We start from the raw sequence: 21,272 nt of genomic DNA, 5'->3' as shown, positions 1-21,272 counted from the left end.
TGAAGTGATGGGACCAGATGCCATGACCTTCATTTTCTGAATGTTGAGCTTTAAGCCAACTTTTTCACTCTCCACTTTCACTTTCATCAAGAGGCTTTTGAGTTCCTCTTCACTTTCTGCCATAAGGGTGGTGTCATCTGCATATCTGCGGTTATTGATATTTCTCCCAGCAATCTTGATTCCAGCTTGTGCTTCTTCCAGCCCAGCATTTCTCATGATGTACTCTGCATAGAAGTTAAATAAGCAGGGTGACAATATACAGCCTTGACCAAGCACTCCTTTTCCTATTTGGAACCAGTCTGTTGTTCCATGTCCAGTTCTAACTGCTGCTTCCTGACCTGCATATAGGTTTCTCAAGAGGCAGGTCACGTGGTCTGGTATTCCCATCTCTTTCAGAATCTTCCACAGTTTATTGTGATCCACACAAAGGCTTTGGCATAGTCAATAAAGCAGAAATAGATGTTTTTCTGGAACTCTCTTGCTTTCTCAATGATCCAGCGGATGTTGGCAATTTGATCACATGGACCACAGCCTTGTCTAACTCAATGAAACTAAGCCATGCCGTGTGGGGCTACCCAGGACGGGGGGGGGGGTGGTGTCATGGTGGAAAGGTCTGACAGAATGTGATCAAACTGGAGAAGGGAATGGCAAACCACTTCAGTATTCTTGCCTTGAGAACCCCATGAACAGTTTGAAAAGGCAAAATGATAGGATATTTAAAGAGGAACTCTCCGGGCTGGTAGGTGCACAATATGCTACTGGAGATCAGTGGAGAAATAACTCCAGAAAGAATGAAGGGATGGAGCCAAAGCAAAAACAATACCCAGTTGTGGATGTGACTGGTGATAGAAGCAAGGTCTGATGCTGTAAAGAGCAATATTTCATAGGAACCTGGAATGTCAGGTCCATGAATCAAGGCAAATTGGAAGTGGTCAAACAGGAGATGGCAAGAGTGAACGTCAACATTCTAGGAATCAGCGAACTAAAATGGACTGGAATGGGTGAATTTAACTCAGATGACCATTATATCTACTACTGTGGGCAGGAATCCCTTAGAAGAAATGGAGTAGCCATCATGGTCAACAAGAGTCCAAAATGCAGTACTTGGATGATTTTGTTAGTAACAGCAAAATAAAGAATAAAATACTTAGGAGTAAATAAAACAAATGTAAAACCTATATTCTAAAAAGTATAAAAGCATTGTTGAAAATATTTACATCTTGAAGAAGACCTAAAGATAAATGGAAAGACACTTCATGTTCACTGATCAGGAGACAATATTGTTAAGGTAGCAAAACTCCTCACAATAACCTCACAAATTCAACGCAATCTTTATAAAAATTCTCAGCTGGCTGCTGATTCCAAGTTGATCCTAAGATTATATGAAAATTCAGGGAACCCATAATAGCCAAACCAGTCTTGAAAGGGAAGAATGAGCAAAACTGAAAGACTTATACTTCCTGATTTTTAAATTGACTACAAAGTAATAGTAATTAAGAGATTATGGTATTGGAACAAGAATAAATATATAGGTAAATGGAATAGAATTGACTCCAGAAATAAACCCTCACATTTTTGGTCAGTTGACTTTTGACAAGAATGTCAAGACCATTTAGCGGGAAAAGAAGAATCTTCAACAGATTGTGCTGGGACAACTGGATGTTCACATACAAAAGAATGAAGTTAACCCCCAAGCTCATACCATATGCAAAAATTAACTCAAGATAGATTAAAGTCCTAAATGGTGATTTAGTTGCTAAGTCATGTCTGACTCTTTGCAGTCCCATGTACTATAACCCACCAGGCTTCTCTGTCCATGGGGATTCTCCAGGCAAGAATACTGGTGTGGGTTGCCATTTCCTTCTCCAGGGGATCTTCCCAACCCAGGGATCGAACCCAGGTCTCCTGCATTGCAGGCAGATTCTTTACCAAATGAGCTACATATAGAAGTCCTAAATGTAAGAGGTCTGTCTAGTCAAGCTATGGTTTTTCCAATAGTCATGTATAGATGTGAGAGTTGGACTATAAAGAAAGCTGAGCACCAAAGAACTGATGCTTTTAAACTGTGGTGTTGGAGAAGACTCTTGAGAGTCCCTTGGACTGCAAGAAGATCCAACCAGTCCATCCTAAAGGAGATCAGTCCTGGGTGTTCATTGGAAGGACTGATGTTAAAGCTGAAACTCCAATACTTTGGCCACCTGATGCGAAGAGCTGACTCACTGGAAAAGACCCTGATGCTGGGAAAGATTGAGGGCAGGAGGATAAGGGGATGACAGAGGATGAGATGGTTGGATGGCATCACCAACTCAATGGACATGAGTTTGGGTAAACTCCGGGAATTGGTGATGGACAGGGAGGCCTGGAGTGCTTCGGTTCATGGGGTCACAGGTCACAAAGAGTCAGACACGACTGAGCAACTCAACTGAACTGAAATGTAAGAGGTAAAAACAATAAAACTTAGAGGTAAATATAGGCATTAATCCTCAAGAGCTTATATATGGCAATGGTTTCTTAGATGTAACACTTAAAGCATATGCAACCAAAGAAAAAGTTGATAAACTGAACATCATATAGATTAAAAGTGTTTGTACTAATTCAGGGGGCACCATCAAGAAAGTTAAAAAGACAATCTTATGAATGGGAGAAAATGTTTGCAAATTGTATATCTAATAATGGACTTATATTTAAAATACATAAAGAATACTTGTATGCTAAGTTGCTTCAGTCTTGTCCAACTCTTTGTGAACCCTATGGAATGTAGACTGCCAGGCTCCTCTGTCCATGATTCTCCAGGCAAGAATACTGGAGTGGGTTGCCATGCCCTCTTCTAGGGGATCTTCCCCAACCAGGGATCGAACCTATGTCTTTTATGTCTCCTGCACTGACAGGCAGGTTCTTTACCACTACCATCACCTGGAAAGCCCTTACAAGTCAATAATTAAAAGACAACTCAATTAGAAATTGCACAAAGACTCTGAATAGACATTTCTCCAAACCTGATTACAAATGGCCAATAAGTACATTAAAAGGTGCTCAACATCATTAGTCATCAGGAAAATACAAATCAAAACCACAGTGAGATACCATTTCATACCTACTAGAATGGCTATAATTAATAAGACAGAAAAATAAGTGCTACAAAGAGAATATTGCCACTTTCAACTCATGGGAATGATAAATGTGCATTCACTTTGCAAAAGGGCTTCCCTGGTGGCTCAGATGGTAGAATCCACCTGCAATGCAGGAAACCTGGGTTTGATCCCTGGGTTGGGAAGATTCCCCAGGAGGAGGGCATAGCAACCCCCTCCAGTATTCTTGTGTGGAGAGTCCCCATGTACAGAGGAGCCTGGCAGGCTACAGTCCAAATGGTCGCAAAGAGTCAGACACAACTGAGCGACTAAGCACATGGCAGTTCCTTAGATGGTTAAACACAGAATTACCATGTGACCCAACAATTCCACTCTTAGTTATATACCCAAGAGAAGTGAAAATATATGCCCACACAAACACTTGTACATGAATATTCACAGCAACATTATTTATATCAGTCAAAAGGTGAAAACACCAAATGTCCATATACTGATGAATACATAAACAATATGTGTTATATCCATGCAGTGGGCAATAAAAAGAAGTGAAGTACTGTTATATACCCTGAAAAGACCCTGAAGCTGAGAAAGATTGAGGGCAGGAGGAGAAGGGTACAACAAAGGATGAGATGGTTGGATGGCATCACCGACTCAAGGGACATGAGTTTGGGTAGGCTCCGGGAGTTGGTGAGGGACAGGGAGGTCTGGCATGCTGCAGTTCATGGGGTCGCAAAGAGTCAGACATGACAGAGCAACTGAACTGAAGTGTTATATACTGCAATATGAATGAACCTTAAAAATAAGCTAAATGAAAGAATCCAGACACAAAAGACCACATAGTATATCATTCCATTTATACTAAATGTCCACAATAGGCCAGTGTATGAAGAAAGTAAACAAGTAGTTGTCTAGGGGTAAGGGGTTTGGGAGGAAATAGTGAGTGACTGCTGATGAATATGAGGCTTCTTTTTGGAACGAGGAAAATGTTCTAAAATTACACAACTCTGAATTTTTTAAACACCACTGAATATATATTATTGAAAATATATTCTACATATGTATTGAACATACAATGCATACTGAATATGTTAATACATTTTAAACCATTATGTACTTGAAGTGGGTGAATTGTATGGTGTATGAATTATATCTCAATAAGGCTATAATAAAAATGGCATACCAAAAATGTCATGCTAATTAAATTAATTACAATAAATAAAATGTTACAGATTATTCTCATCACCCTTCTAGAAGTGTTCCATCTTTTTCTTATTCACTATCTACTTTTTATATTTAATACAATGTCAAAAGTAATGGAATAAAATTAGAATCAAAATTGACATCAGAGGTCTAAAACCCTGATGGCTAAACAACTGCTTTTGATGGGCCACAGTTAATTGATCCCCCAAACTTTGTGTAAAGATTGACATTTGCTACAAGTCTTGGTATTTCAGACTGTGATATAATAGCAGATCAATTTCCAAGGAGCTAGGAGAACCACATGTGGAGTCAGTCAAGAAGACCAAAATAATTTGTGTTTTCTTGGTGCCATAATGAGACTGGAGCAGACCATGTCACCTCATAGCAGTGACTCAAGATAAGTTATGTCTACCATTCCCCAAGATCCTGTGCCTGCTACCAATGTTATCTATTTTAAGTCCTCTCTGGAGACCTTAGTAGCTTTTCTAAAGTCACTATAGAAGCTATCACCTTACACTAGAGATAAGTATGTGATACTGTCTTGCCACAGAGTCTTCTTTGGATCCAGGATATATATATAGATACATATAGATACAGATACATATAGATATATATAAGTTTAGATATGATATAGTTATATAGATACAGGTATATGGAAAGAAAGAGTGAGGATAGCCATGGGCTACTTACATTAGTAATAACAAACAGATAAACTGCACCAAAGTCTAGTAGGCCCAAATTCAGTGAAAAATCCTCATTCTTTGTTCTACAATGCACTGCAGGATATCTGCAACAGGACAAATTTAGGTTAGAATAAACATTACAATTTAGAAAAGCACTTCCATCTCTGGTGGAAAGAGTGATTTCATCTCTCTACTGATGGTGAATCAAGCAGCAAAGCTACCATTTCTCTTTGAGGAGTCTTAGAGTAAATTATTTTTTTGCAAGGTTTTTTCCACACCTGATCTGAGATTTCATCGCCTGTTGGGTATTTTTTTTTTTAACCTTAAACCTGACGCAGAAGGTACAAATTGCCTTCTGTTGTGTACTTCAGACTCTAAGTCTTCTCATCTAAATCTCATGAATTTTTCTCTTCTGAACCTTATGAACTAGTGGAACAGCTTAAAACTGAATCTGAATGGATAAGCTCAAAGTAACAAGGTGTTAATAGGAGTTACAAAAGGGTAGGAATGGGAGCCAATAATAAACTGGAAAACCTCCAGGAGATGGCCTTCACAACAAGCATGGTCTCAATATGTCTCTGCAGAACAACATGAGACTGAGGAAAGGAGTCAAAGGTTGCAAAAGAGGAGTCTGGGTATATTTACAATTAGCTGAAATATATTAGGTATATAATTAGGTGTAACTTCTATACCTAATCTGCCCACCTATACACAAAGAAAGTATTTAAAAATCAGTTGTTGATAAAAGTAAAATGTCCACAGGGTAGTGCTCTTACTCTCCTCTTTGCACAGTTCTGTAAGCAGACACACCATAGTCTTCATCAACAATGAGGGATGCATCTGTACCCAGGGAGACATTGACCTTTTCATGCAAAGTGTTAACAAACCTAAGGATAATAGAGACATTGTTAGAGATTAGACAAACTCTCCCACCTGATAAATGGGCAGGGGCCTTTTCTGTTTTGTTTATTGCTGTATGCCCAGTGCCTAGAATAGAGGCTAGCACATGAAAGGTACATGATATATATTGTTAACTGAATGAATAAAGCAACTCACACAGAAGTAATTAGTAGTCTTAGCTGTCCCTATCTTTTTCTTTCCTCAGGTATTAGCTTTTTGTCTGCCACATCATCACCTGATCTCAACTGGGATGACACTATCGTGATCACTCATGGCAGTTTGAGCCTCCTCAATAACCCAGCTTAGGTGCACCTATTTCTTTCTGTTTTCTAATGATGGAATTCATCAATTGAAGCTCAAAAAGGAAAATAACTATGTATATATAAATACATATTAGTATTTATATAAAACTGATACTTTATTTTATAAATGAAGTCTGATTTGCTTTACACAAAACTCAGACTCCCAACCCACAGTAGGTTAAGCTATCATTGTTTTGGGTCTTCAGACAAACTTGAACTCTTCCAGAACCATCTTTTTAGTCTTTTGAACCTGAGCCCCTAAATTGTTCCCTCTGTTTCAATTTTTGGTACCATTTGTGTTAGTCCCTGGCTCATGGGATTAGAAGGGCAATTCCCTCTAAAACCGTTGATGTTGATTCCTGGACCTTTGATCATCCTGCACTAACCTAGAAATTGCTCCCTTTCATCCTTACTGGAGGTTTCCATTGCTCTCTGACCCAGGGAAGACATATTTTGATCTGTTTACTTTTTCTGAAAATCATGGAAAGGCAGATTATTATGACTGTTCCAGCCTTCAGTGAAATTCAAATTTTTCATTAAAAGTTCTCCTCTAAAATGCTATTCTCTATAGCAACCATCTAATCTTGATGGCCATAGGCACATGCATCTGTCTATTTTATGTCAGATTCCTGCCCCTGTGAGCAAGTGACCTCCTCAGGGCTTCATCTCTGTTAACTGTCCCAGGGTATCTAACAAGACCTTCAACCTTATCTAGATTCAAAACCAAGTTTTTTGACTCCAAGTATGTTACCTTTACTAAACCATGATGCCTCTATAGGTTCATTTTAAATTTTACTTTAAAAACATAGTAACTATAAAAGATATTCAACTTCCAGTAATGAAGGGAGAAATATTTACTTCTAAATTTCTCTCTGAGGATCACAGACAGGAAGTACTTAATTTTTTTCTTAAGAGCAAGATAAGTGCATAAAATTCAGTAGAAGCAATCCATGTGACAGAGCACAGAGGGGCATACATAGACACAGGGTCATTTTTGATTACCATTGAGAAAGCAAGCCAAAAGACTTGGTTTTGAATCTGTGCCTCTCAGTTCCCTGGGGAAATGCCTTGACACCAATCCTCCTGACATTCTAGGAAAGAGCATCCTAGTACAAGACAATCAGAATGTGAAGTTCTGTAGACAGACACATTGTGATATTTCAATTGGAAATGGAAATTCTGTTTTTTTGTCTTTAAGTGGCGTCTCGAATAGTGTGGCATATTCTGCAGAATGAAGAATATGGGGTCTCTTCTGAAGCCCCACAGCTCAGAAGAGACCCCAGATTCAAGAGAACAGAGAGGCCTGGGTCTCCTTGACATCCAAACCTCATGGCTGTCATCCCATTGGTTGTTTTGTTTTCTTCATCCTTCACCTACAATAGAGGGAAGTAAAAATCAGTTATCAGTGTCTAGAAGGAAGTGATAATCATAAAATTTGATCATCAGATATGTCCTTGGTAAGATATTGATAAGCCAGTCATCATACTCTAAGATAATTTGGAAATTAGGCCATTCCTCACTTACCATCATGCTAGAAATACTTTCCCCATCTTCTCGAATGATCAGGGTGTACCATATTTTCTCCTCCACAGAATGATCAGTGTAGACAGACACATTGTGATATTTCAATTGGAAGTGGAAATTCTGGCTTTTTGTCTTCAAGTGGAGTTTGGAATAGTGTGGCATATTCTGCAGAATGAAGAGCCTGTTACATTCACCTTCTACTCCACCTTGAACACTGCAATCTCATAGCAAACCAGGGCAGTTGACCTCATCAGATATTTTCAACATTACTCTTTAACTTCATAATACCATTTCTGGTAATCTATCATAGGATGAATTACAGGCATGAATAAAGACTTATGAGTAAGGATGTTCATAATAGGATTACTTATAGTAATTAAAATACCAATAAGGAAATATTTTACTAAACTATGATATTTCCACAGAATGGAGTATTATGTATCCATTAACACCACATACTCAAAGTTTATCTAAGGACACAGGAAAATGCTTTTGATGCAGTTTATCTTAAGAAAAATTCAAAGTCAATACAGCATATAGTGTTTCAATACTTTAAAAAAATTTGTTTATTCATTTATACAAAACTGCTATCTATAATTCATCTCTGTGTGATGGACTTATAGGTGGATTTTATATCTGTTAACACACTCCCTAATTTTTAATAATAAATGTATATCTTATTAGAGCATTTTTAAATGAATATTTCAGAATATATATAATATAGAAGTGAAAATATGCAAGCCAAACTCTTCCACAGGGTGTGTGTAGGAAGCAGTTTGAAATACTAAAACAAATTACTACCTATTGAGAGCTTACAATGTCTCAGACTTTATGCTAAGCACTTTACATATAATATTTATCCTTACAACAGCTTATGACATAAAAACTACTGCCATTTTACAGATGATAAAACTGAGGCTTAGAGATACAAATAACTTGTTCAAGGTCTTATAACTACAGAGTGACAGAATCAGGAATTGGATTGGGGCACTTCGACTTAACAAATGCATGCTATAAACCACTGTATTATGCTGCTGCCTTGGCACATAATCTGAATGTGTTTCTAACTCACTCAAGTCCATATGTCACCTGGAAAGATTTGATGGACTCTGCCAACAGAGTATTATTTTCATCGCCGAGCACTGTTACCTTCACCTCATCATCTGCCAGATTTAAGACTTGTAGGAAAATCTCTTGGGAATCTGGCTGGTGTGGGGCCATTTCCTTAGGACAGAGAACACATGTTAGAATTACCAACAAACCACCCGTGAGATACAATGAGATCATATACTGCAGTACTATCTTGATAGCCAAGATTATCTAGTCAAGAGGACACAGTTTTCTACCTCTAAAGAGCATTTGGCTTTGAAAACTCTGAAGGCAGTTTGGAGCGGGAATCTCCACCTCACTGTAGTAAGCACTGATCAGAGCAGTTCAGTCGCTCAGTCATGTATGACTCTTTGTGACCCCATGAACTGAAGCACACCAGTTTCCCTGTCCATCACCAACTCCTGGAGTTTGCTCAAACTCATGTCCATTGAGTTGGTGATGCCATCCAACCATCTCATCCTCTGACATCCCCTTCTCCTGCCTTCAGTCTTCCCAGCATCAGGGTCTTTTCCAATGAGTCAGCTCTTTGCAGTAGGTGGCCAAAGTATTGGAGTTTCAGCTTCAGAATCAGTCCTTCCAATGAATATTCAGGATTGATTTCCTTTAGGATTGACTGGTTTGATCTTGCAGTCCAAGGGACTCTCAAGAGTTTTCTCCAACACCACAGTTCAAAAGCATCAGTTCTTCAACACTCAGCTTTCTTTATGGTCCAACTCTCACATACATACATGACTACTGGAAAAAACCATAGCTTTGATTAGATGGACCTTTGTTGGCAAAGTAATGTCTCTGCTTTTTAATATGCTGTCTAGGTTTGTCGTAGCTTTTCTTCCAAGGAGCAATCACCTTTAATTTCATCATTGCAGTCAACATCTGCAGTGATTTTGGAGCCCAAGAAAATAAAGTCTCTCACTGTTTCCCCATCTATTTCCCATGAAGTGATGGGACTGGATGCCATGATCTTAGTTTTCTGAATGTTGAGTTTTAAGCCAGCTTTTTCACTCTCCTCTTTCACTTTCATTAAGAAGCTCTTTAGTTCCTCTTCACTTTCTGCCATAAGGGTGGTGTCATCTGCACATCTGAGGTTATTGATATTTCTCCTGGCAATCTTGATTCCACCTTGTGCTTCATCCAGCCTGGCATTTCACATGATGTACTCTGCATATAAGGCAAATAAGCAGGGTAACAATATACAGCCTTGACTTACTTCTTTCCTGATTTGGAACCAGTCTGTTTTTCCATGTCCAGTTCTAACTGTGGCTTCTTTACCTGCATATAGATTTCTCAGGAGGCAGGTAAGGTGGTCTGCTAGTCCTATCTCTTGAAGAATTTTCCACAGTTTGTTGTGACCACACAGTCAAAGGCTTTGGCATCGTCAATAAAGCAGAAATAGATGGTTTTCTAGAACTCTCTTGCTTTTTTGATGATCCAACAGATGTTGGCAATTTGATCTCTGGTTCCTCTGCCTTTTCTAAATCCAGCTTGAACATCTGGAAGTTCTCGGTTCATGTACTGTTGAAGCCTGGCTTGGAGAATTTTGAGCATTACTTTGCTAGCATGTGAGATGAGTGCAATTGTGCAGTAGTTTGAGCATTCTTTGGCATTGTCTTTCTTTGGGATTGGAATGAAAACTGACCTTTTCCAGTCCTGTGGCCACTGCTGAGTCTTCCAAATTTGCTGGCATATTGAGTGCAGCACTTTAACAGCATCATCTTTTAGGATTTGAAATAGCTCAACTGGAATTCCATCACCTCCACTAGCTTTGTTCATAGTGATGCTTTCTAAGGCCCACTTAACTTTATATTCCAGGATGTCTGGCTCTAGGTGAGTGATCACACTATCGTGGTTATCAGTGTCATGAAGATCTTTTTTGTATAGCTCTTCTGTGTATTTTTGCCACCTCTTCTTGATATCTTCTGCTTCTGTAGTCTTTTCCTACTCCAGGGGATCTTCCTAACTCAGGGATTGAACCCACATCTCCTGCATAGCAGGCGGATTCTTTATCAACTGAGCTATCAGGGAATCCCCCATAAGCACTGATGCCAGGTAACAAACTCCATGCTTTTTGACTTGGCTGTGGCCCCATACATCATTCCCCAATAGTGACTATTCAACCTGCCAAACGGTATTTGAATGTTTGGTAAGGTATCAAAGAGATGATTATATATCTTGGATACTGGTGTTTGGAAATTCCTACATCATTCAGGTGGGAGGTGGGCTTCATTTTACACTGCTGCTCTACTCCTATATCTACTCATTTGCCACAAATACTTATTATGCACTTTCTGTAAAACAGCTACTGTGGTAGGGCCCAGTGAATCAAGATTGAACAAGTCAGAAAAATGAACAAAATAGATATGATCCTGCCCTCATGGAGCTTAAGATTTACTGTACTCACATTAATTTTTATCTCTACAGCAGCAGCAACTGCAAAAGCCAGGCATGCTAGGATCATACCAACAGCCATTTTCCTAAGTGATCTGTAGAGGAAACAGCGGCAATTATACCTAAACTGTAGGTGCTAAAGAATAAAATCCAAACCCCCTTAGCTTACCTAATTTGTTCTCAATTACTTTCAAAGTATTTCCTAGTACTCCCCTTCATATATCCTTCTTTCTACCTTTACTTGAGTCACACTGAACTATTCTTTGTAACACACCAAATTTCCCACCTTTATTTATGATGGTTTTTCTATCTATTATATCATAATAGAAAAAATAATAGTAATATAGCCAGAATTATTGAACATTTACCATATATACCAGTTACTATATATTACCTTCTTTTCCTCTTCTTTATAAGTTTTTCTTGACGCTGGCCACTCTCTTCCATCTCTGCATTTCCTGGCACTTTGTTTCCCTTCTTAGGCTTAACATATTAATTTAACATAATTCATCTTGTGCAATAACCTTGCATATTTTCTATCTCCCTTACTGAAGGATAAACTCCTTAGGAGCAAGATTTGTGCTTTTACAAAGCACTTGGTGCTCAATGAATGAGTAAATGGCAAAAAGTCATTTGAATATACAAAATGATTATCAAAAGGAAATTGCTATTAAATCAGAAATTATAGATGACTTAACACCCTCCTCTGTCAAACTTTACAAAGAATAACACTTCTATTTAGAAAGGGGGAAAATAGTTTCTATCCCCATTCTTATATGAGGTCTTTCATTTGTTTCATAGGGACAGTAAGAGATTTAAAGGTATTAGTTAATCATCAAAGACTTTGAACTTCTTTGAAGAAGCAACTTTTAAGTATAAAGCAACAAGTTGGTTTAGGAGACTAATCACATACTTTTGACTTTCCATGAAGTGTACTCCTAACTTTTCAACATCACATATGTAAATCTGCAGTAATGGCTTGGAATCTCTAAGTTAAGAATTAATTAGATCTAATTCCCATCCTCCAGTGTTAATGGGCATTTAATCTAATGTGGATAAACAGAAGCAGAAAAATGATAAACCAAAATAAATCATTACTAAGCAGAAAAGATACTGACTCTTTATCAAACTGGGCAAATTATGAGTCAATTTGGAGTAACATAGGCATAGTGAACACTTGTGTGCATGCTTGCTAAGTTGTTTCAGTCATGTCTGACTCTTTGTGACCCCGTGGACTGTAGCCTGTTGGTCTTCTATGTCCATGGGATTCTCCAGGCAAGAATACTGGAGTGGGTTGCCATGCCCTCTTCAAGGGGATCTTCCTGACCCAGGGATTGAACCCGTGTCCCTTATTTCTCCTACATTGGCAGGCAGATTCTTTACCATTAGCGCCACCTGGGAAGCCCATAGTGAGCACTTACGTGAAGTTAATGCCACACTTGGAGACCAGACGATAAATGACAAGGTCAAACAATGGTATGAAGATAAGAACCAAAAAGGGATTTAGCACCTGTAACATGATGGTAAAAAGAATTAGTTACAAGTGTTCTATTATAAGTGTAGCATGTGCTTTCATCTGCATGTGTGCATACTCTCTCACATCCAAACACACTTTCATCATACAGTGTACAGAATGATTCCGCATCTTTCAGTCCCTTTATACCCAAGATGTATTACCCCTGCATAGCACGTTAGCTTCCAAATATTCCAAGGGACAAGTTTCACTCTGCACTGGTTTTTCTGTCAATTAATTAGGAGTTCTTCCCTCCCGTTTGCTCTGATCTTATCCAGTTTCACAACCAAGGGAAAAATGTCACGGTCAGGAGAAAGGAAAGAGAGAAGAAGGAATTGGGGATTGTTGAACAAAACAAAGAGTTAAAAATAACTGGAAGTCACCAATAAACAGGGCTTCTGAATTCATTGCTTACACAACAAAGTGTTATATTTCCTTTGACAACATGATACTTGACATGGAAAAAAAAATCCAATGCTTACACTTTCCCTGTGAGTTCAAAACTCCCTGGAGTTTTTGCAGGAGCTACTTGCTTAAGGGAAGATATGAAAGAGAAGTGTGAGGCTTAAAGATAATATTTTCATCACTATGTTTAGCCCTCTTCAGCATAGAAGGAAAAAAAACCATCAAATTATGGTTGGTAATCCTCCTACTACACGTAAAGTTACAGATAAGGGAAAAAATAAGTACCCAAGAATATAGAGAAGTCTCCTACCTGCATCTGATCAGGCTGAAGCACAAAGAAACCCTGAAACATGACAACAAATCACATGAAGATATTGGCATAAAGACAAAAAAAGCCTAGATCAACAATCTTGTTAATTAGCAGGTGAGAAGCATAAGATAATATCCATCAGGTCTTTGGTTCAGAGCCACTATTATCCTTGTAAAGGTATGTGGGGGAATAGGCTGGAATAGAAGCTCAGACTATGGCTTCTGAAGGCAGATGGGCATAAGGGAGAATCTTATTTTCTGTGCACTATGCTTTTTTAACTTGAGAGAGAATAGAGTCAGGGTGTTTTTATTCATCTCAGTAACTGTAGTTGTGGTGGTAAAGATGTGAAGGACAAAAAGGTATCATGGTTAGGGTGAAGTCTCCCATGGACACACAGTGTTTTTAAAGTTTGACCCTTCAGAGGGTCAAAAGGAAGACAACCATGGTAAATCCTGGACAGCCAGAGGAAGGGAAAAGATGAAATTATATTAGGCAAGCTCCAAACAGACTGGCTTATAAAACCCTGGCATCATTCCACCCTGCCTTCTTCACAAGTGAGATGGCAGGAGAACATACAATAATCTAGGCAGCGGGAATAAATGAGAGAAGAATTTGTCAATGAATGAAAATTTTAAAAAGAGAAAATTATATTTAAAATTTTCCCATTATTTCTGTATCCATGAACAAAATATCCCACCTCTGGATACCTGCTGTGAACCCTGCCTGAGAGGCTGGGCCAACTGTGTTGTCACAGCAATCAGTTGTGCCCTGGGGTGCCTGGTGGTGGTGGTTTGGTTGCTAAGTCATGTCCAACTCTTGCGAGTCCATGGACTGTAGCCTGCCAGGCTCCTCTGTCCATGGAATTCTCCAGGCACGAATACTGGAGTGGGTTGCCATTTCCTTCTGCAGGGGAGCTTCCTGACCCAGAAATCAAACCCAGGTCTCCTGCATTGAAGGCAGATTCTTTACTGACTGAGGTAAGGGGGAGCTTTGGTGGGGCATAGTTGGAAGGAAACATCCATTCCCCAGGCTTCATTTGCTCCCTATCTACTCCCTATCACTATCCACTCCCTATCACTTCATTTGCTATTGTCTCAGTGCTTCCTGTATACACTGAAACCTTTCCATCCTTACCTCTCTGATTTTCAAAGATAAGATTCTGTCTTATAATAGTCACTTTGCCTATCCAGTAACTTCATGCTAAAGGTATAATCTTATGTCACTTTTTAGGCAAAAACACAAATAAATTTTCCCTTAGTGTGGATTAAAAATAAATGATAGACTTCTCTGGGAAAAATCTCTTCTACTCACCAAATCCCCATTCATCCTGGTGGCTTGCAAGGTCCATCGTGAGCCCTACAGCAAACAGATGCTATTAGAGGAAATCCCTTTCCTTTGAGAGAGAAGGGGCTGGAAGAGGTAGTTTTCAAAAGAACTATTCTTACCTGCTGATCCAAAAGTGCCCAGAACATGGGCAATGGGATATAAAGGAACAGTACCCTGGTCAGTGCCTTCACATCCATAATGAGCTGCTTCTGCAAAGAGGAGGAAGAAGGAATAGGCTGAATTGGCAGTTAAGAATTTCTTGCTTGGAGTAGAAATGGCCCAGAACAGTAAGAGAAGAGGTCAAATAATAGTAGGAGAGAATCAGTTTGGTTATTAGGAAAAACTCTATGGAGGCATCAGATGTTTCTGCAGTTCAACTTACTGGGTATTTCTCAGCTGCCCAATCCAGCCAGTGCTCTCTCTTGGGACTGTCCCCAGAATGGGTCTTGAAACGGCTGGAAATGGCAAACTAGGGCAGAGCATAGATATCAGAAGAGAGGAAAAAAAACAAACAAAAAACCCTTCCCCTGCCTTTTCCATTTCACTGTATCTTCCCTTAGACACACATACTTTTGAGTGACTTAATCTAACCTTTTGATTTCATCACACATTGAATTTCAGAATATTTGAAATACAATTTTAACATATGTAACTACATTTCAGAAAACTTTTGCCAGTTTTTAAAAATGATTATATTATTTTTAGCTTGGAGAAGGCAATGGTACCCCATTCCAGTACTCTTGCCTGGAAAATCCCATGGACGGAAGAGCCTGGTAGGCTGAAGTCCATGGGGTCGCTAAGAGTCAGACCTGACTGAGCGACTTCCCTTTCACTTTTCACTTTCATGCATTGGAGAAGGAAATGGCAACCCACTCCAGTGTTCTTGCCTGGAGAATCCCAGGTACGGGGGAGCCTGGTGGGCTGCCGTCTATGGGGTCGCACAGAGTTGGACACGACTGAAGCGACTTAGCAGCAGCAGCAGCAGAGGCATCGAATGATGTTTGATCAACCCCACTTTCCAAAAGTAACAGAAGCAGTGCAGAGGTCATTGAGAAAAGTGTATACCCATGTTTAAAGGCCTATAGGCTCAGAACCGCATTTCTTTTCTTGTAATTGAAAAAGGCAGGCAAACAAGTCATGAACTTACCCAGATACATTTGACCACTTGATTCAGTATGTTTCCTTCAGGAGGTGGTTTTCTGTATAGTTTACTTCCCATTGCAAACACAACTGCAGTAGATAAACAAAGTTCTTAGCTTCTCATTTAGCACATTTAGTTGTCAACACTAAGGACACACTGCTGAAATGTAGGAATGATTGACACATCTCATAAAGGGTGGAAACTGACTGATGCTCCCTGACTTTGGAGTCATAAAAACTATGGGAGCAAGAGAAAAATAAAATGGTCAATGTGTAGACTTTCCTGTAATCACAGAGATGAAAGTCACCTCTGAATTCTCCGTCTTCTATCTCATCTCTACATCTAATATATTATCAACTTTCACTGACCCTCTGTCTTCAGTGTATTTCCTGCCTGTCCCCTCTCTGCATCCCCAGGGCTATGACTCGTATAGGACCTCACAACTTCTACCCTCTATTTTCAAAAGGCCACCAAGTAGTTTCTTAATCCCTGTTCGTTTCTCCTTATCTGCCGCCAAATTAAAATCTTGTTTCCAAGACCTACCTAGTAAGTCCTAACTCCTGAAATGGATTTTCCCAAATTCATTATTATCCTGATGGTTATTATTATCAATAATGATCTCTTGAAGGTTTATTATTATATGTAAAGTGTAAAGCATTTTAATAGTACTGATTTAAACTGAAAACGATTTTACACATAAAGAAATCAAGGGTTAAGGAGTTAAGCAAGTTGTACAAGATTGCACAGATGGAAATTGCCAGAAACTACACTGTTTTTCATTATTTATTTTTGAAATCACTAAACTTTGTTCGGAGAAGGCAATGGCACCCCACTCCAGTACTCTTGCCTGGAAAATCCCATGGACGGAGGAGCCTGGAAGGCTGCAGTCCATGGGGTCGCTGAGGATTGGACATGACTGAGCGACTTCACTTTCACTTTTCACTTTCATGCATTGGAGAAGGAAATGGCAACCCACTCCAGTGTTCTTGCCTGGAGAATCCCAGGGACAGGGGAGCCTGGTGGGCTGCCATCTATGTGGTCACACAGAGTCGGACACGACTGAAGTGACTTAGCAGTAGCAGCAAACTTTGTTTGATATAATCTTTTAAATGATATGAAATAAATTGTATTAAAATATAAGAAGAACAAGTAAATAATAGATGTATAACTTAATGAATTTTTACAAGTGAACACACCCATGTAAATAAGACCAGATAAAAAAACATATTCTAGACCCCAGTGTTCCCTTCCAGCACTGACACCCCACCCTCAACCCACCTCTGCTAAGTTATGCCTCTTTCAATTCCTTTTTACAGCTTGGTAGTAAGATTAGAAACTACCTTCTTGAACTGAGGCCTGTCTACGCAAAAATCTGTACTCTTAACCACCATAAAGGACCTCATTCATTGATTCTTGCATCACACACTTTGCCTGACACAGCTGAGAATAAAGATAAAAAAGACATGACCCCTATCTGCAACCGAGTTCCCCACAACCAACTGCTTCCCACTTTTCCTTTCATCACTCTGTATTTGCCACTGTATCTTCTAACCACTATTCATTATTCCTAAAACAATTCTTTTCTATTTCTGTTCTTGAGCTCATTCTCTCTCAACGCATATGTTTATCTTTTAACCACATCTCCGCAGCTATCTGTAGGTGAATTTAATTTTCTTGTTTTTACTTCATTTTCCACATACCAGCAATGAGATATTACTTTTACAATTATAAAATCGTAAGGTTTTTTTTCAAGTATATTCAGTTCAGTTCAGTCGCTCCGTTGTGTCCGACTCTTTGCAACCCCATGAACTGCAGCACGCTAGGCCTCCCTGTCCATCACCAACTCCCGGAGTTTACCCAAACCATGTCCATTGTGTCAGTGATGCCATCCAACCATCTCATCCTCTGTCGTCCCCTTGTCCTCCTGCCCTCAATCTTTCCCAGAATCAGGGTATTTTCAAATGAGTCAGCTCCTTGCATCAGGTGGCCAACGTGTATTAAATTTAACTAAAATTTGTGGGAAACCTCCATTTTGGTACCATCTCCAATATACTTTCCTCTTGAATGGATTTCCTGGCTCCAGCAAGAAAGATGTTCCTCTAGCAGCTCCTCTACCAAAAATGCCTTCTTCAGTGACCAGTAACAATCTCCAATATCCTTACATCCAGAATGCCTGAATCACCCTACTTTTCTCTATCTTAACTTTCTACTTTCTCCATTCTTCTCTGTCAGGCTCACTCTACCACTTTTTCTTTATTATCCTCTGAGTTTCTCCCAAACTTCTCCAAATAGCATGCTTTACCACTTACCATGGCCTTCTTTGGAGAAGGCAATGGCACCCCACTCCAGTACTCTTGCCTGGAAAATCCCATGGACAGAGGAGGCTGGTGGGCTGCAGTCCATGGGGTTGCTAAGAGTCGGACACGACTGAGTGACTTCACTTTCACTTTTCACTTTCATGCATTGGAGAGGGAAATGGCAATCCACTCCAGTGTTCTTGCCTGGAGAATCCCAGGGACGGAGGAGCCTGGTGGGCTGCTGTCTATGGGGTCACACAGAGTTGCACACGACTGAAGTGACTTAGCATGGCCTTCTTATTGTTGATTAAAAAAAAAAAGTTCAGATAAAGAATGCTAATCCTGAGAGACAAGTGGGCAGATAAAAAAGGTATGTTGACAAGCAGAAAATTTTGGATGGGAAATAGACAGCTCTTGAAACTAATAATGATCCTAGAAAGGGGATGAACTTCTCAGGAATTCTGGTCTAAAATGTGACAATGGAGTGACAAAAAGAAGGTCAGGTGATCAACTTGACAAGGTCACACTTAAATTTGAAGGCCACTTAACTGATGAAGATGGGTAGGTACCCTGAGTTTCTCTAACATTTACTTCCACTAGTAGACATTGTTGCCTCTTACTTCACAAAGAAAATAGAAGGCTTCAAATGAGAACTCGCTCAACTGCCATCAAATCTATTAATATTTGTATCCATACCCAGCCCCTCCTCTCTCCAGTTACGTGAAGGTAATGTTCCTCCTCTTGTGTAAATACAATTCTACCATGTGTGCTTTCATATTGATCATACTGTCTTGCCTTACATCTTCAACATCCTTCTTTACTGGAGTGTTCCTAATAATAATCAAGCATGCTTAATATCCTCTCCTGACTCCATGTCACCTTTCAGCTATAACTTCTTACTGTTTCCTCTTTCATTCATTTTATTCACTTCCCAACCTGCTCTAATTATTCTTGAAACTCCACCAGTCTACCATAACTGTTATCATCAAATCAAAGACCTTTGTGTCACCATATTTAATGGACATTTTTCACCCTTATCTTGTCAGTAACATTTGTTACTCTGAATGATCCCCTTCCTGAAATCCTCTTGGTATCAAAGGTAGAACTACTATTCCTTTGGACATTTGTTTTTAGTCTCATCTGTGGGCTTTCCCCTCTTTACCTGACTTTTTTTGTTTAACTGCTGAATCCTTTACCTAATTCAAATACAAAATTTGAGTCAACACATTTTCATCTTAAAGGAAATACAACAACTTATAAATAAGTGCTGGCTTGTATAAAAGTATGCCTAACACTGAATAATCTCTTTAATATTAATAATATAAATATATCAAGAGTTGACAATCCACATATTGGAGAAACTAATTACTATTAAGTTTTCATTACAATAAGACTCATTCCCATACAAATTTGAAACATTATTCTAAAGGTTTATGCCATGGAGATTGTCCCCTAAAGATCTGATTGCGTTATTATTGAAATCACCCTGGTTTCAAAATGCCACGTTCTGTTTTATACCTCTTCATTTGCGGTTTTTTTCCCTACCTGGAGAGCCCTTCCCCAACTTTTCTTTAGTGAATCTTTATTTGAATGGCTTCAGCGCAACTTATTTATTGCCTTTGCTGTACATCCTTGTAGATATCTTTATTTCTGCACTTATCACAGTGAAGAGAACTTAATTTTTCACCAGGACAACAAAATTCCTTGTAAATACTTGCCATAACTTGTTTATTTCTAATGCCTGGTGCTTAGCTCATTTGTTTGTCTTTTAAATATTGGTATTCCTCAAGGTCCTATCCTTGTTCTCCTTTATCATACTCTTAGTCATTCCATCTATTTTCCTGACTTAATTGCTATCCATATACTAATAGCTCCGGCTCTATATCTATAGCCCAGACATTTATTCTGGACTTTAAACCTGTATTTCCAAATAAATATAGATTTAAAAGTTTGGTACTCCCAATTAGATGTTCCAAAAACATCTAAATGTTACATGTCCAAAACTAAATTCATTAGTATTGCCCCAAACCTAGTCTCCCTTAGAGCATACTCCTACTATCCACCCATTTGCTCAAGTCAGAATGCTGCATTCAATACTGGCTTATCTTCTCTCTTACTTTCACACATCTAATCATATCGAGTTTGTCAGTTCTGTCAGTGCTGAAGAAGGTGAGCCAAGGTAGGCACTCACCTTGAGCACAAAATTTAAGGAAGTACCCAAAATTCAATAATCAAGACAAAGAGTATCCTTTGTCTCACCCTTAATCCATTCTTTTTCCACATTACAGTCAGAAATACCACTGAAAAATAAACATCTAACGATCATACCTCTATTTAAAACCCTTTTGAAGCTCCCTACTATTCTCCTGATAAAGTTCTAATTCCTTAATAAGTTAAAAGCCTTTCATTATCTGGTTTCTGTCAGTTTCTCCTCTTTCTCCTCTGTTCCTTCAAGGCCTTCAAATATGTCATACTATTTCTCAACCCTTTGTCTTATAGATACCATGTCCTATTTCTGTTTCACTTTCAATCTCTTCTTTGATTAACTGCTGTTAATGCTTTAGGTCTTACCTTCCCTATCATTTCTTTAGGCAAAGCTTTTCTGAGCCTCAAAGTCTTAGGTATCCCTCTGTGTTCTTATAGCTTCCTCTGTATTTCTCTAGTTGTGACAGTGATGATACTATATTGAAAGATCCTGTTTACTTATCTGTCTCCCTCTTCCTGCTGGACCAAATAAATCCTTTGAAAGCATAAATTCTGTAGCTACCTAATTCAACAACGTGATCCCAGTACCTAGCACAGAATCTAACACATTAAATGTTCATTAAATAGATGTTTGTTGAATGAATTAATGAGTGAAAAAGTCAAATAAATGAAATTATAGTGAAAAATCAGAGAACTGATTTATTAGTACCCAGAAAACTGAAGTAACTAATGATGACAGCTAACACTTAACATTTAACATTCAATTAAACATTTCATAATTTGTAAACATTTCAAAAGCGTCTCTTTTGATCTTCATAATTACTATCATATGTAAATAATATTGTGCAATGATCCAGAGAAAAAGACATAGTACTAATCAGG

The 21,272-nt window shown here is 38.8% G+C and overlaps 1 protein-coding gene across 2 annotated transcripts in view; it reads right to left on the bottom strand.

Moving 5' to 3' along the window:
• Window positions 1-21,272, bottom strand: part of SLC15A2 (solute carrier family 15 member 2) — a 44,663-nt gene that overhangs the window by 6,661 nt on the left and 16,730 nt on the right. For both annotated transcript variants that reach the window (XM_014477473.2, XM_014477474.2), the window contains 12 exons: window positions 15,895-15,977; window positions 15,130-15,216; window positions 14,867-14,956; window positions 14,733-14,777; window positions 13,422-13,454; window positions 12,615-12,703; window positions 11,207-11,288; window positions 8,788-8,922; window positions 7,699-7,863; window positions 7,501-7,547; window positions 5,749-5,859; window positions 4,980-5,076 (listed from right to left, as the gene is read on the bottom strand). In XM_014477473.2, coding sequence (XP_014332959.2) covers window positions 4,980-5,076; window positions 5,749-5,859; window positions 7,501-7,547; window positions 7,699-7,863; window positions 8,788-8,922; window positions 11,207-11,288; window positions 12,615-12,703; window positions 13,422-13,454; window positions 14,733-14,777; window positions 14,867-14,956; window positions 15,130-15,216; window positions 15,895-15,977 — 1,064 coding nt within the window. The remainder of the gene's footprint in view (window positions 1-4,979; window positions 5,077-5,748; window positions 5,860-7,500; window positions 7,548-7,698; window positions 7,864-8,787; window positions 8,923-11,206; window positions 11,289-12,614; window positions 12,704-13,421; window positions 13,455-14,732; window positions 14,778-14,866; window positions 14,957-15,129; window positions 15,217-15,894; window positions 15,978-21,272) is intronic.

This window comes from Bos mutus, chromosome 1 (assembly GCF_027580195.1).
Source record: "Bos mutus isolate GX-2022 chromosome 1, NWIPB_WYAK_1.1, whole genome shotgun sequence".
Taxonomy (NCBI): Eukaryota; Metazoa; Chordata; class Mammalia; order Artiodactyla; family Bovidae; genus Bos; species Bos mutus.
This window is presented reverse-complemented; position numbering and strand designations above follow the sequence as displayed.